Consider the following 12,809-nt stretch of genomic DNA (forward strand, 5'->3'; position numbering starts at 1 on the left):
ATTGGCGCTTCATTTTCCATTAATTCTACTTTGACTTCTTTCCTCTAAAGATTTTGCAGGAAGACTATGCATATTGATCACTACGTAATCCGTCTCAGAACAGTTACACACATTTAATTTTGACACCTTGTTTACAAAAAATTTAAATGTAGATCATAAAATAAAATTTTCAGTGTCGATTGTCAAAAGGGCAACGTTTAAAGAAAATTAAATTCTAATAATTCAAAAATCAGGTCAATTGTCCTACATGGCAGTGACCTAATTCACCTGATTTTGCAGGTTGTAATTTAACGAGGTCCGTTTAAAGATAATAGGTACCAAAGGTTGGATCATCTAGAACTATCGCATAGGTGAGACTGTTAATGGATTACCGGGCAAATGTTGGATAATTAGAATTTAATTTTCCAAATAAATATTGTTGAGTATCTTTTTTAACTACTTTCTTCGTTTTTGAATATTCGCGTGCAACGTTTGGAACTTTATATTGCCCTCATCGCTCATTCGCACAAAAAAGAAAAAAAAAATCTACTTTCACTATTGTTGGTGATTTATAATTTTATATATAAGATAAAACATAGTCATATGCGATCTTTTAAAGCCGTCTCAATGCGTATTTTCAAATCACCAACATTTCAATAATTTTTGTTTAAATTGAGAATTAAAGATATTACTGATCAAAGTTAAACATCGACGATTTTCACATGCGTGAAAGTGATCAAAGTTAAACATCGACGATTTTCACATGTAAGTGATCAACGCTCTGAATAAAAACGACTGGAGAAAGTACTATTTATAACAGCAACATTCTAAAACAAACCATAACCATTATGGGCAACAATTTAAAACAAACCATAACCATTACAAGGTACTTCCCGTATAAGTCTATTGTAACATGACGCGTTCGTGATAGTTCGTCAACTAAAATGCAAGCGCTAACACGACCATTGTTTAGAAACGGAAGGAGTATATGGCAGTGCCTTAACGATACTGTGTTCTCTAATCCCATGTAATGTTTGACCGTATATCGTAATGCTGATTCATGACTTTATTCACTCCCAAAATTCTAGTATATGATGTTAATCTCCTATTACTGCTAAACGTGCTAGTAAAGACTTTTCCTGAATCATCAAAGAAAAGGGTAGAATTCAGGAACAAACAGATCCTATTTATAATCAGTAATGAAAAAGAGAAACTTTCTGTTCATAACAGCTAAAACCACTTGAAAATTGACACGAGGACGGACAGTCCTGTCCCGTCACAGCGAATCCAAAAAAAAAAAAAAAACTGAAGAAAACTCATAGTTCAGATTCAACACAACCACAAACTAGAAAACAAACACAGGTGCCAGTTTTGCTGCATGTAATAGAACTCAGAGAAAAATATAGTACCTGTACCATGCAGAAAACCATTAAGATTCCTCCAACAGATGCATTCAAATCATATACCAGTAGGGTTAATTACGGAATTAACCCTATTGTCATACAAAAAAGTGATTTTGGCACACCACTATGAAAACACAGGAAACTGTATTGTGCGTTGTGCGATACTGACATGGAGGTGTGCCAATATCGACAGAGTGGTGTGCTAAAATCAGTTTCCGTTAATTACAGTAAACTTCAAGTGCTCCTTCTGAAACATCACATCTATACTTGAATACCACCTGATATGATTATCAAGGCAAAATCAGAGAGCCCCACTTTCACAGTTATCATAACAAAGCTCCAAGAACAGAGATTACAAATCTTCTGTTTCTTTGCAATTATAACATCTGACCTTGAGTCTACCTTACGTACGTAGTATTAACATATCATTCAAATATACAGTACTCGACTACTCGTACAGTCGTACGTAGTATTAATAGTGTGTGATTTAAGTACCTGCTTAATCTAGGGTTTGAGAGTGAAAAATACAAACAGTATCAGAAAGTTCTGACAACAAACTGGAATCAATCTCTTATTCACAAAAAATCCCGGTTAATTACCTTGTTTATTTTCATGGTAATAAACATTTTTGCAATCATATAGAAAAACCTAAACTAAATTTACAGCAAGTGCTTACAAGAACTTATGCTTAATGAGATTTCTAGTCTAGTCTATACAGTGTTAGGCTCATCATTAGTGAAAAGTGTCATAAGCTTTTCACTAAGATGAGAAAATGAAATAGAAGTGGGTCAAACTCGTCACCTTTGCATTGATGTACAAGAGGAATGCTCCGGATAGGTGGTAACTCGTGTAGGGATGGTAACTGTCCCCAAAGAAATTGAATGGAGAATGTGACTGTTTACTCTTCAATTTGTGTAAATATTGTAGAAAGGATTTAATCGGGCATGACTTGAAAACCAGCTAAACCTGCACCAGAAATTATGCAAGAGAAATGAGAATCAAAACAAAAGTTACGCCATGCTATGTTATCAGGAGACAGTGAGTGGAGTTTCGAGGTACTCCGTAGTAAAATTCAATGGAGAAACTCAGGGGTGGCAAATCGGGTCAATGGGTCAGGTTCAGGTTCAGGTTCAGGTTCAGGTTTGGGTTGATTTCGGGGTGTGTCAAAAAATATCAGAAATATTGTAAAACTTAATATTACTATAAAATATGATAAATGGGTCAAATCGGGTCGATTTCAGGTCATTCGGGTTTGGTTCAGGTTGGGTTCGGGTTTCTCTCACAATAACTGTAGGTCGGGTTCGACTCATGTTATCGGGTAGGGTCAGAGATTACCAGCCCGTAGCCAACTCTCAAGCATGGCCATTAGCATGTACAAAGTAGATTGAAGAGCATATCTTAACCAACTCTCAAACTTGAGTTTTCCTTTGGACAAAAATCGGCTCTAAGTGCAAAACTTATTACAGATGAGACCGAAAGGGAAAGCTTATGAGATGAGGGACGGGTGTATAGTACTCACCATTAAATCAATATTAACGTTCAAAAGAAAAAAGCCGCCTCTGCTCTTCTGTAGGATTCATCAACCACAGGCAAAAGATATATGCTGCCGCGATAACAGACAGGAGTGAAAGCACAGCTAGATATCCAAAATGAGAGACGTCGTTCGCGATAATGGCTATGCCTAACATCACACACTCTGCCAAACTGGCAACGGAGACTTCTGTTGTCCCAATAAGATTTGCTTTGGATGAAGGGATACCAGTTTGGAGAATCTGCTGGCCAATTACATCGTATGACATGTGACCTAACCTTGACAATACCTGCATACGGATGCAGATTTAGATATCAACGGGAGGTAAATGGAAACACGCTTCACAACGATCTACAACACTACATGAAACCTCCATAAGAAAAGGGAACACTATACACAGAAGATTAACACATTTAGGCTACATTCTATTAGACTTATTTTGTCTGAACTTATATTATCTGAACTTATCAGAACTTAAGTATGAACTTATTTTATTTTATCTGAAAACTTATTTTGCTTGAAATAAACTTATTTGTGTGAAAATGTTTGAAAAAAACTTATTTTTTCTGAACTTATATTATCTGAACTTAATTTGTCTGAAATAAGTCAAAATAAGTCAAACAAAACAAAGCCTTAAACTAGCCTTTTAATTGACAATCGTGTCAAATTATTTAGCAAGCTAAGACAAGACGAGAGTTTTAGCAATTCAAATTAGGTAGATTGAGGTGTAAAATATCCTTACGATTAGGCAAAGGAAGAATAAGATGGGTGTCTGCTTAGAAAGAGAACCACTCCAGTAAACAGCAACGGCTAGCGCAAGAAGTGATGCTTGGAAAATCAATCCAGCAGCTCCAGCCTGCAACAAATTTAATATGAGAACTAAATCTGAAAACGATACTGAGTAAATAAAAAAAAAATCTCCGACAACAACAACCTTTAAGATACCAAGCTTTCTGATGAGTTTAGCAGATACAAATGTTGCCGCAACACCCACAAAAGCACATAATCCACTAAAAGCACCAATTATGGAGGAATTAAGACCTGTCACGGAGTCCAAAATTATACATTAGACAAAAAAATTCTGAGATGAAGATATGACTATATGAGTACTTAAAGGAAGCATGGGGAATGATGCAGAAGAAACAGGCCCATTCGCCAGGTCACGTATTTATAAAGATATATCTATACAATTTGTGGAAGATGGTACCGTTTATTTTCCAAAATCAAATCCCATTTTGGATTTATTAGCTTCATCAGACTAAATTGATCTAGGAAGTTTTTTGTTTTCAACTATGAAACCAATGGTAAGATATTTTTCCGGCATAAAGAGGTTCTAACGTGTGCAGTATCCAAATACAAAAGAGTCTTACGACTATAAACGCAGAAATGTTAAAATGTAAATGATTCTGAAAGACACCGTTGTTAGCATGTCACACAAGACATACATAAGACTTCACATCAATGCCATGTATAGGGAGTACTATCATGTTTGCATGGAAAAACACAAATAAACGCGTAGAAGCTTTATTTGAGGAACTTAACCATACCACGCTGTGTCAAAAACGCAGTCATCAAGCCACCAGGGGTGAGAACAATGTTGAAATACAGGAACACATAGGCTACACTTGCAGGAAGAACAGGCTGCTGCAGATACTCGGACCACCCATGTTTAATTGCATCAATACCTAAATCAACTGTAAACAACAGACAAACGTTCAGCTAATGTTATATTGAAAAACGAATCCTAAAAATGTCAAAATAGAACTATGAATTCTTTGAGAGATCAAGAAAGTTCACCTATATTCTTATTATCCTCCTGGGTTAATCGAGCAGGACTTTCAGAACAGGTCTGTTGACACTTAGCACGGTCAAGAACACCAGTGGAAACCCTGTTGGTTAACCAAGTGAGAGCAACCTAAACACAAACAAGCGTGCAAATAGAGAGAGTAGAGGTCAACAGATGTGGTTAAAAAGCCAAGCATTATACAGATTGCAGAGGAATGGATAACTTACTGCAAGCGGTAAACCCCATATCATAAAACCAGCCGCGAATTTCAAACAGGTCACAGGGTCATATTTAGACAAAAGAATGCCGAACAGTGATGCTCCCGCAATCTACAAATATATACATAAGGCTGTAAAATCCGCAAAGATGTTCTGTGTTTGTGATATGTGCATGTGGGCGAATGATAGCAGAAGCTAATTGCAAAATGTAGATAGGTATACAACCAAATAAAAATTCAGGCTGGCAACTCAGTTGCTTAAACAACATGGTTGGGTGAACACCACAAAGAGAAAAGCTAAGTACACAAGAAAACAATTATTACCTCGCATAGAAGATCAATTCGGTTGATAGCAGCATTAGCCTGAGCAAGTGCAATAGGTCGATTGGTCCCAGCTAGCTGTGCATGACATGATGCCTATATTAGAGAATTGAATTCCTAGTAGAAAAAAGAAAGCAAGAGAATCCGGGATGGAACGTAAAAAACCATTACCAGTACAAGCCAGTCACGCTCCATGGCTACGCCCAAAGCTAACCCACAAAGTCGCTCAATTGCACTCGCAAAAACAAGAATAATAAACCACGGGCGAAGAAGAACAGATGACACAGCAGCAGACCGAACTTGATGAGCATGAATGATCATTGCCACAGACATCAGCTGGGAAATTGCCTAAAATATGCAAGTGAATCTTAGAAATATGAGAAAGAGATACAAAAATAGCATATTGAAAATGAAATATGATTATAAGAGGATTACCTGGATAAAGCTTAGAAAATTAAATGCATGTACTCTGGGGTAATGATCCATAAGTTTTCCAACCAATGGCCCTCCAAGAATAACTGCAAGCTGTCCACAATTTAAATAACTTAGGAGTTAGAATTATATTTATCACAAAGTTGCATGCTCAACTAATTCTAAGTAACAAAGCCACCTTAGTAAAAAAGCTCATCACTGCAACAGGAAGCAGGCTTGGATGGATCATTGCAATAGCAGCAGGCCAAGCAAAATTCCATAGTTGTTCCACAAAGTTCCCCACTAAACAACTAGCATATAAAGCTGAAATAAGCATATAACAGAAGTTAGCAACCATGAAACCAAGAACCCAGTTATGTTCATATCTGGAGACCATTCTGCAAAATTTAAGCATATTTTAAGAGAGCCACATAAAAATTTCTTTAATATCCTTTCATTTTCTTACCCCAAAACCCATCTCATTCTCCTTGTCTCAAGAAATGGGGAAGATAACAGCATAGAAGTCCCAAGATTAAGGTGGCTCCATACAAAAGAACAATGGAGTATTTATTAAGTCTACAATAATAGCTGGACTATCTTCAGAGTATATAATCCAGATTTCTTCATGCGATGAAAATTGTTTTGTGAAAGCACGTTAAAGGCCATGTTAATGATAACTTTCAACCTTAGCAGGTTAAGGTTGAGCAGAACTTAAAAGGTCGAACGTTTCAATCCATTAACACATTTAATAAGCACCGTATATCTTCATCAGAGTTCTTTAAAGAAAAATAGCACTATAGTGTGTAGCTATTATTGGCAGGAAAGTATCTTTACCATACAAGCCAGCAGGATGAGCAGGAGTAGCAGCAAGGGCATTTTGTTCCTCCTCGGATAAAACCTGAGCACAGACATCAGATACACGTCATTAATAAAAGCATAAAGAAAGTAGACACTAACCAAGTAAGAAAATATTTCCTTGCAGAAAACTTACTGGCAACGCAGTCAAAACATTATCGACGTAACTATTTTCACTCAGAATATTCACAGACTCAGCGTCGAGAATGTCAGGATGGAGTTGATAACTATTTTCACTCAGAACACTCACAGACTCAGCCTCGAGAATGTCAGGATGGAGTTGAACAACTTGACCACAATAATTAGAAGCAGAAGATGACAAATCTTCCTCAACATCTTCATTAGTAAAAATATCATCGAGAAGTAAATCAGTATCTGTTGTTGAACAGCTTGCATAAAAACTATCAACCCTGCAACCACAAAAGTTTAATTAGAACATTTTTCTCAATTTTTTTTTTTGGGATAAATCTGGTGATTTAGTGGATTTTGAATCTGCAGATTCTTCTTTTTGGGGATTAGGTATCATATAAAAGGAGGGAAGGCTGATCAATTAATGAAGTTACGTCAGAGAAATGAACACAGGTGAAATTATACTGGAAAAATTCTTCAACTCCAACTTGAATATTATAACACAAGTAAAAGCTCTGTTATGATGCACGAGAAACTCTCCGTGACTCCTATTTCTCGAGAACTTTCAGACAGTCAAATTGATGAAAACTCTGTCTCTCACCAATCATTCTGCATGCATGGTGGCTCTTCCTAGAGCACTCACATCCCAGTAGAATTTAACACTGTGCACATACTATTAATGAGCTTATACATTCCTACTTAAAGGACCACAAGGTCAACAACCTTCCTTGAAATAGGCAACTAGCTAGGATCATTCAAACTACATGCAATTTCAAAAAGCTATCCAGGATTTCATCGTTCACACCCCAACTTGTAAACAACTGTCAATCTCTTTGCACATGTATTTATTTGAAAATGAAGCATCTATAAGCAGAAAGTTTTTCCATTCTTCTTTTCAATCTGTCATGTCTAGTGCTATGGTGAAGGGGGTTTGTTACTTATGATTTATGAAGCACCAGGTCACGTCTTGTAACTTTTTGGAATGCTATGGAACCACAAATAAGTATGGAGAACCTGAAAATGGTACATCATGGACTCATGGTATAAGAAATCAGGTAACCCTGACTTTGACATCATATTGTTTACTTGTTTACACAAAGAAAAAGATAAATTTGCAAAAAAAAACAGTTCTAACAGCTTGTTTACAACGTTAGCATCAACATTTTCCTTTTGGGAAAACCATAGACATAAGTTGTCATGTATGTATAGCAAGCTTCTTACACTACGATGTAAGTTTGACACAATGAAGTTCGAAATCATTGTATCAACTTAAAGCACACCTTAGAAAAAAGATAATTAAATGAGAAATAAAAAAGTTCAAAGGTAATGTGGAAAAAGTACACATTTTGATGCTTAAGATTGTCACTGAAAGTAATGAAACTATCCAGCAGTTACAAAAAAAAAGTGACACTTACTACTTCTTTGAAATGTTATAGGTAAAATACATCTCTAAAATATACATTGTACTATTAAAGAACTCAATCTGTTCTTGGCTCCTAGCAAAAAGAACCTGTACTGCTAAACTTCTCCTTCAATGTTTCTATCAACCTCGTGTCTTCCATTGTACGAAGTATTTGGTCTAAAACGGTTCTTTAACACAAGCAATGAGCACGTACATGAAACATGGCTTACAATCTTGAAGCATTTTGGCCAAACAAATCATCATTCCTTGTACAAAATTATAAATCATTACTCATCCAAAGCTCCTTCATTCTCTAATCTTTCGAATGAACACATGTAAGGATTCTCAGATGTCCCTCATGTGCATTATTTCAACTTTCAATTAGCAGCTCTTGCTAAAATAGTAAAAATAAATTATATTCGAGAAAGGGAAATGAGAAACTGATAATAGACTTCCAACTTCCAAGAGAGATAAAACGCCACGACCACTCAAAATTTGCTCCGAAATCGAACTCAAGAACCAGGACCTATACTTTCTCGTCCATGTCACATATACCCAAGTTATCTTGTACATAGCTTCTTACTATTGTTCTCATCAACTTCTATGGGCCTCTTATGAGATGCTCAACTTAATAAAGGAAAAAAATATGTTCTTTATTGTTTGTTTCTTCTTTTGAAATCGCGCAAACTCTCACTTCTCATAGACAAATCAACTTAATCAAGCATACATTCTTAGCATTCCAAAAACAATTATTTTCACTTCTCCTGAAATAAAAATTATACACTGCTTAGTCCACATTACCTTCCTTCTTCACTTACTCAACCAAACCTTATTCCAATCATCCACAACTCCAACATATTCAGGAACTTTCATATATCTCCCTAAATTTAACATGATTTTTATTCAGAATTCAGTCAGTATTAAGCATTCAACTCACCTAGAAATGATGGAAATAGCCATGAATTCAATTAACAGCAATCAAATCCCACCAAAATCAAACAATTATTATTAGAAAAACAAACCAACAAACAAAAATCCAATAGAATGTAATGCATTTTAAGTTCCAGCTTACCTAACAGGAGGGAGAAGAGGGTAGGGCACATTCAACCATTGACGAGAAGAAATACGGTGGCGTATACCAGAAGACGGCGGCGAGAGAGAAAGTGAAGAAGAATTACAGCGTGGAGAATAGAGAAAATGGCAGTGATGGTGAGGCTTTGAAGAGAATGGCAATAAGTGAGCAACAATAACCCCACCACCCGCCATTGTTGTTGAACAACAACTGAAAAACCTTGTTGTTCTAGAAGATTTCCCCTTTCTTTCTTCTTCAAGTACCCTAACAAGAAATCCTCTCCCCTTAGTTGCCTAACCATGCAGCCCCCAGATTATCCAACTTCAAGCAATTCCCCCTTCACAAAAATTAACAAAAATTAAACTGAATTTGTAAAAATGGAAATTTGGGTTATTGATTTTGTGAGGTTTAGAATAAGAAAGTAGGAATCTTTAGTGGATAATTCCAGTGAATTTGTAAATTTGGGAATTGGGTCATTGGGTTTATTTGGGAGTTTGAGTGAGAAAGTTGGAAACTTTGTTCTAAATGTGTGGATAATATTGTGGTTATGTGTTCTTAATTGCGCCTGTTTTTGTTCTTGGAAAAAATTTGTGGTTTTTGGAGAGGGAATTTGAAAAGGGGGGATAGTGGGAAGAATCAATTGGGAATTTCCTTATCTGGAAATGTAGGATAGTTGATGAAGCAAGTTCTTTCTTTGTGGAGCTTGGAGTTTGGAGTGTGGGTGGTGGTAGATTAGGTGTGACAGATGGATGATTTTGGGGGCCCACTTAAGTGCCAACTTGTTTAAGTTGCAAAACTTGCAACTGCTTGAAGAAGAGTTCAAGACAAAATGGCAACCCCTTGATAACAAATTAACAATGACTAGTGAGGTCCGTATATGCCTTCATTTTCTTTTTAGGGTTATACAGATTGGCGGGCTAAGCTAAAACATCATTTTGGATGATAGGTGAAAGGACACTATTAAAGAAGGGAAAAAAAGAAGAAAAAAACGTCGGGGGATTAGAGGGTGAATGGTTTTTATTTGTCACGAAGTCCGCCACCTGATTTGCCTCCGTGTAACATCGTTGAATACAAGTAGAGCATCTTCAAAATCAATTTCGTATTGCAAATAATAGAGGTAATTTCCCAAGGGATCTCCCATGATTTTTTAAGAGAGTATAATCACAAGATTGTCTCATTCAACAATAATGTTTCTAACCCACACCTTCGTCGGGATACGTATCTTCACAAGTGACATACTGCAACCCTAAGGTTGAGCATAATATGGAGTAATAGTCCATAAAACTAGTAAGAAATAAAAGTCGAAACATTCACTATACAACACAACCTACACTCAAGAAAACACGACACAACCACACGGGCACGAGACATATGTAGTACTACGTATGTAACAAGGCATTGTACTATGACATTGTTTAGCAAAACTAGCAGTACCCGATGCCTAGACACATTTACCGTTGGTAAATCACGACTCATGACAAGTAGTAGAAGATTTCGCTTGACCAAATCTACCAAAGTATAGGTACTAAAGACGAGCATTTTCACCATACAACCGGTTGTACCTTATAAAGGTGTTTTTTTTAAAAAAAAATGTCCAAAAATATAATCTTAGTTGCAACCGGTTGTAAGGAAATTGCCACCCAAAGGCAATCTTTTGGTCATAGTCTCATAGATTGTAAAAAATTAAGGGCCCATTGACTTGTTAGACCAAAATTCACAAGCCATAACCATGGTGGTCTTCATAAACCCAAAATCACGTATAAAAGGCCCTTTACAAATGAATCAACAAGCCTATTACACTTGCAAATCAAGAGAATAAAAAAAAAAATCTCCAACTATTTCACTCCAAATCCAAAAAATCAAGACCACTCCTCTATTAAACACTGAGTGTCAATTAATAATCACCCTCAAGGCCAGTAAGAACTTCAATATAACCCATACAACTAGACCTGTCAAAAATCGACCCGACCCGAAAACCGACCCGAACCCGACCCGAAAATACTGGGTCCTGAACAAGATTTTGTGACCCGTAACCCGATTTTTTCCGAACCCGAGCAACCCGAAAAGTAATGGGTTAAAACCCGACCGAACCCGTTTTGGACCCGACCGATTGAAAATCATTGTATTTATACTAAAAAATGAGATTATGAGAAAATTTAAGCATAATAAGCACGTTGTTTTTACTATTGTTGTGTGTAATATGATTTTATTTATACTTATACGTCATTTTATAGTTGAATTTGACTAAATATAAACTTGTGTAGGAAAATTTGTTAATTTCTGCTAATACTTTGTATATTTATCACCTAAATTAATGAAAATATAATGCGCGTTTTAAAATCTCTCAACCCGTTGGGTCGACCCGAACCCGAAAGTTCTGGGTCTTGAACAAGCATTTGTAAACCCGAAAATGACCGACCCGATTCAACCCGAACCCGAAAATAATTTTTTACAACCCGACCCGACCGACCCGTTTGACAGGTCTACATACAACCGTAGCTTTTAGGACTGTTAAAAATTGACTTACTCGACCGATTTCTGACAAAAATCAAAGTGACCCCAAAAACAAAATTCACACATTCAATCTGCATAAGCACAACGACCCCTGTCCCCGTACAACCACATTATCCGATTATATCCCGAACCGATTTATATCCGACCCGTAAGTCCATAACCGACTGATGACCCGATTTGACATCATTAGCCCAAATATTGCATTGCCAACCGAAGTTCCTCCCCATTCTTGTCCAACTTATTAGGCATTTAGGCGTGATAAAGTCTTCAAAGACGGGTTTAGCATCATCATCTGAAAACCCTAGCGCCACAACAACTATCACTTTAAACATGTCCACATCTCCCCCAAACCCGCAAAACCCAGATCCCAAATCTTCTGAAAATCAAAACCCTAATCCCAAAATCCCCGAATCACAATACCCAGAAATCTCCAATCAAACCGTTAACCCAGATGAAAAGGGTCGGATCAGCGGCGATGAGAGAGAAAAAGGCGGAGAAGGAGAAGAAGAGGAAGAAGGGGAATGTGGGTTCTGCTTGTTCATGAAAGAGGGAGGTTGCAAGGATGAGTTTATAGCTTGGGAAAAGTGTGTGGAAGATTCAGAGAAGAATCATGAAGATATTGTTGAGAAATGCTTTGATGTTACTGGAAATTTGAAGAAGTGTATGATTGCTCATTCGGATTATTATGAACCCCTTTTGAATGCGGAGAAAGCTGCTGTAGAGGAGGTTAAGCAAGAAATGGAGCGCGAGCAAGATTCGAGTTCAAACACAGCTGAAGTTGAAGTTACACTGGAAATGGAGGTTTAGTTTTAGACTTTTAGGGGGTTTGATCATTTTTTGGGTACTGAATTGGGAAAATTTGTTTCCAATTTACTGTGATAGAGGTAAATTAAGGGTTTGATCATTTTTTTGGTACTGAATTGGGAAATTTGTTTCTAGTTTACTGTGATAGAGGTAAATTAAGTCCAATTTTGAGGCATGTGACATCAAAGTTTTGTACTTGGTAGAGTTTAATTTGTTGCTGATTAATATTTTTGACCTCGGAAGAAGTAAAAAAATAAGAAGTATGATCAACGTTGTTAGGAGGATTTTTAGGGCACTTGGAGGTATTGTGTAGACATGGCAAAACTAACACGGATTCGAAATATTCGACTACTCGATCCAATTGGCCCGATCCGATAACCTATTT

At 36.7% G+C, this 12,809-nt stretch overlaps 2 protein-coding genes across 2 annotated transcripts; one reads left to right on the forward strand and one right to left on the reverse strand.

The window, feature by feature from the left end:
- Positions 1 to 1,926: 1,926 nt before the first annotated feature.
- LOC110796727 (solute carrier family 40 member 3, chloroplastic) lies at positions 1,927 to 9,817 on the reverse strand. Its single transcript, XM_022001813.2, has 14 exons — positions 9,107 to 9,817; positions 6,640 to 6,913; positions 6,483 to 6,546; positions 5,848 to 5,972; positions 5,673 to 5,762; positions 5,409 to 5,585; positions 5,241 to 5,315; positions 4,927 to 5,028; positions 4,711 to 4,828; positions 4,461 to 4,607; positions 3,848 to 3,954; positions 3,656 to 3,769; positions 2,902 to 3,202; positions 1,927 to 2,348 (listed from the first exon to the last, which is right to left on the reverse strand). Exons 1-13 carry the CDS (start codon positions 9,298 to 9,300, stop codon positions 2,915 to 2,917), a joined length of 1,875 nt encoding a protein of 624 aa, XP_021857505.1. The 5' UTR covers positions 9,301 to 9,817; the 3' UTR covers positions 1,927 to 2,348; positions 2,902 to 2,914.
- A 2,032-nt stretch (positions 9,818 to 11,849) lies between these two features.
- LOC110796732 (uncharacterized) lies at positions 11,850 to 12,589 on the forward strand. The gene has a single exon (XM_022001819.2). The coding sequence runs from the start codon at positions 11,951 to 11,953 to the stop codon at positions 12,425 to 12,427; it is 477 nt and encodes a 158-aa protein (XP_021857511.2). The 5' UTR covers positions 11,850 to 11,950; the 3' UTR covers positions 12,428 to 12,589.
- Positions 12,590 to 12,809: the final 220 nt, after the last annotated feature.

Source organism: Spinacia oleracea, chromosome 4 (genome assembly GCF_020520425.1).
Source record: "Spinacia oleracea cultivar Varoflay chromosome 4, BTI_SOV_V1, whole genome shotgun sequence".
NCBI lineage: Eukaryota > Viridiplantae > Streptophyta > Magnoliopsida > Caryophyllales > Amaranthaceae > Spinacia > Spinacia oleracea.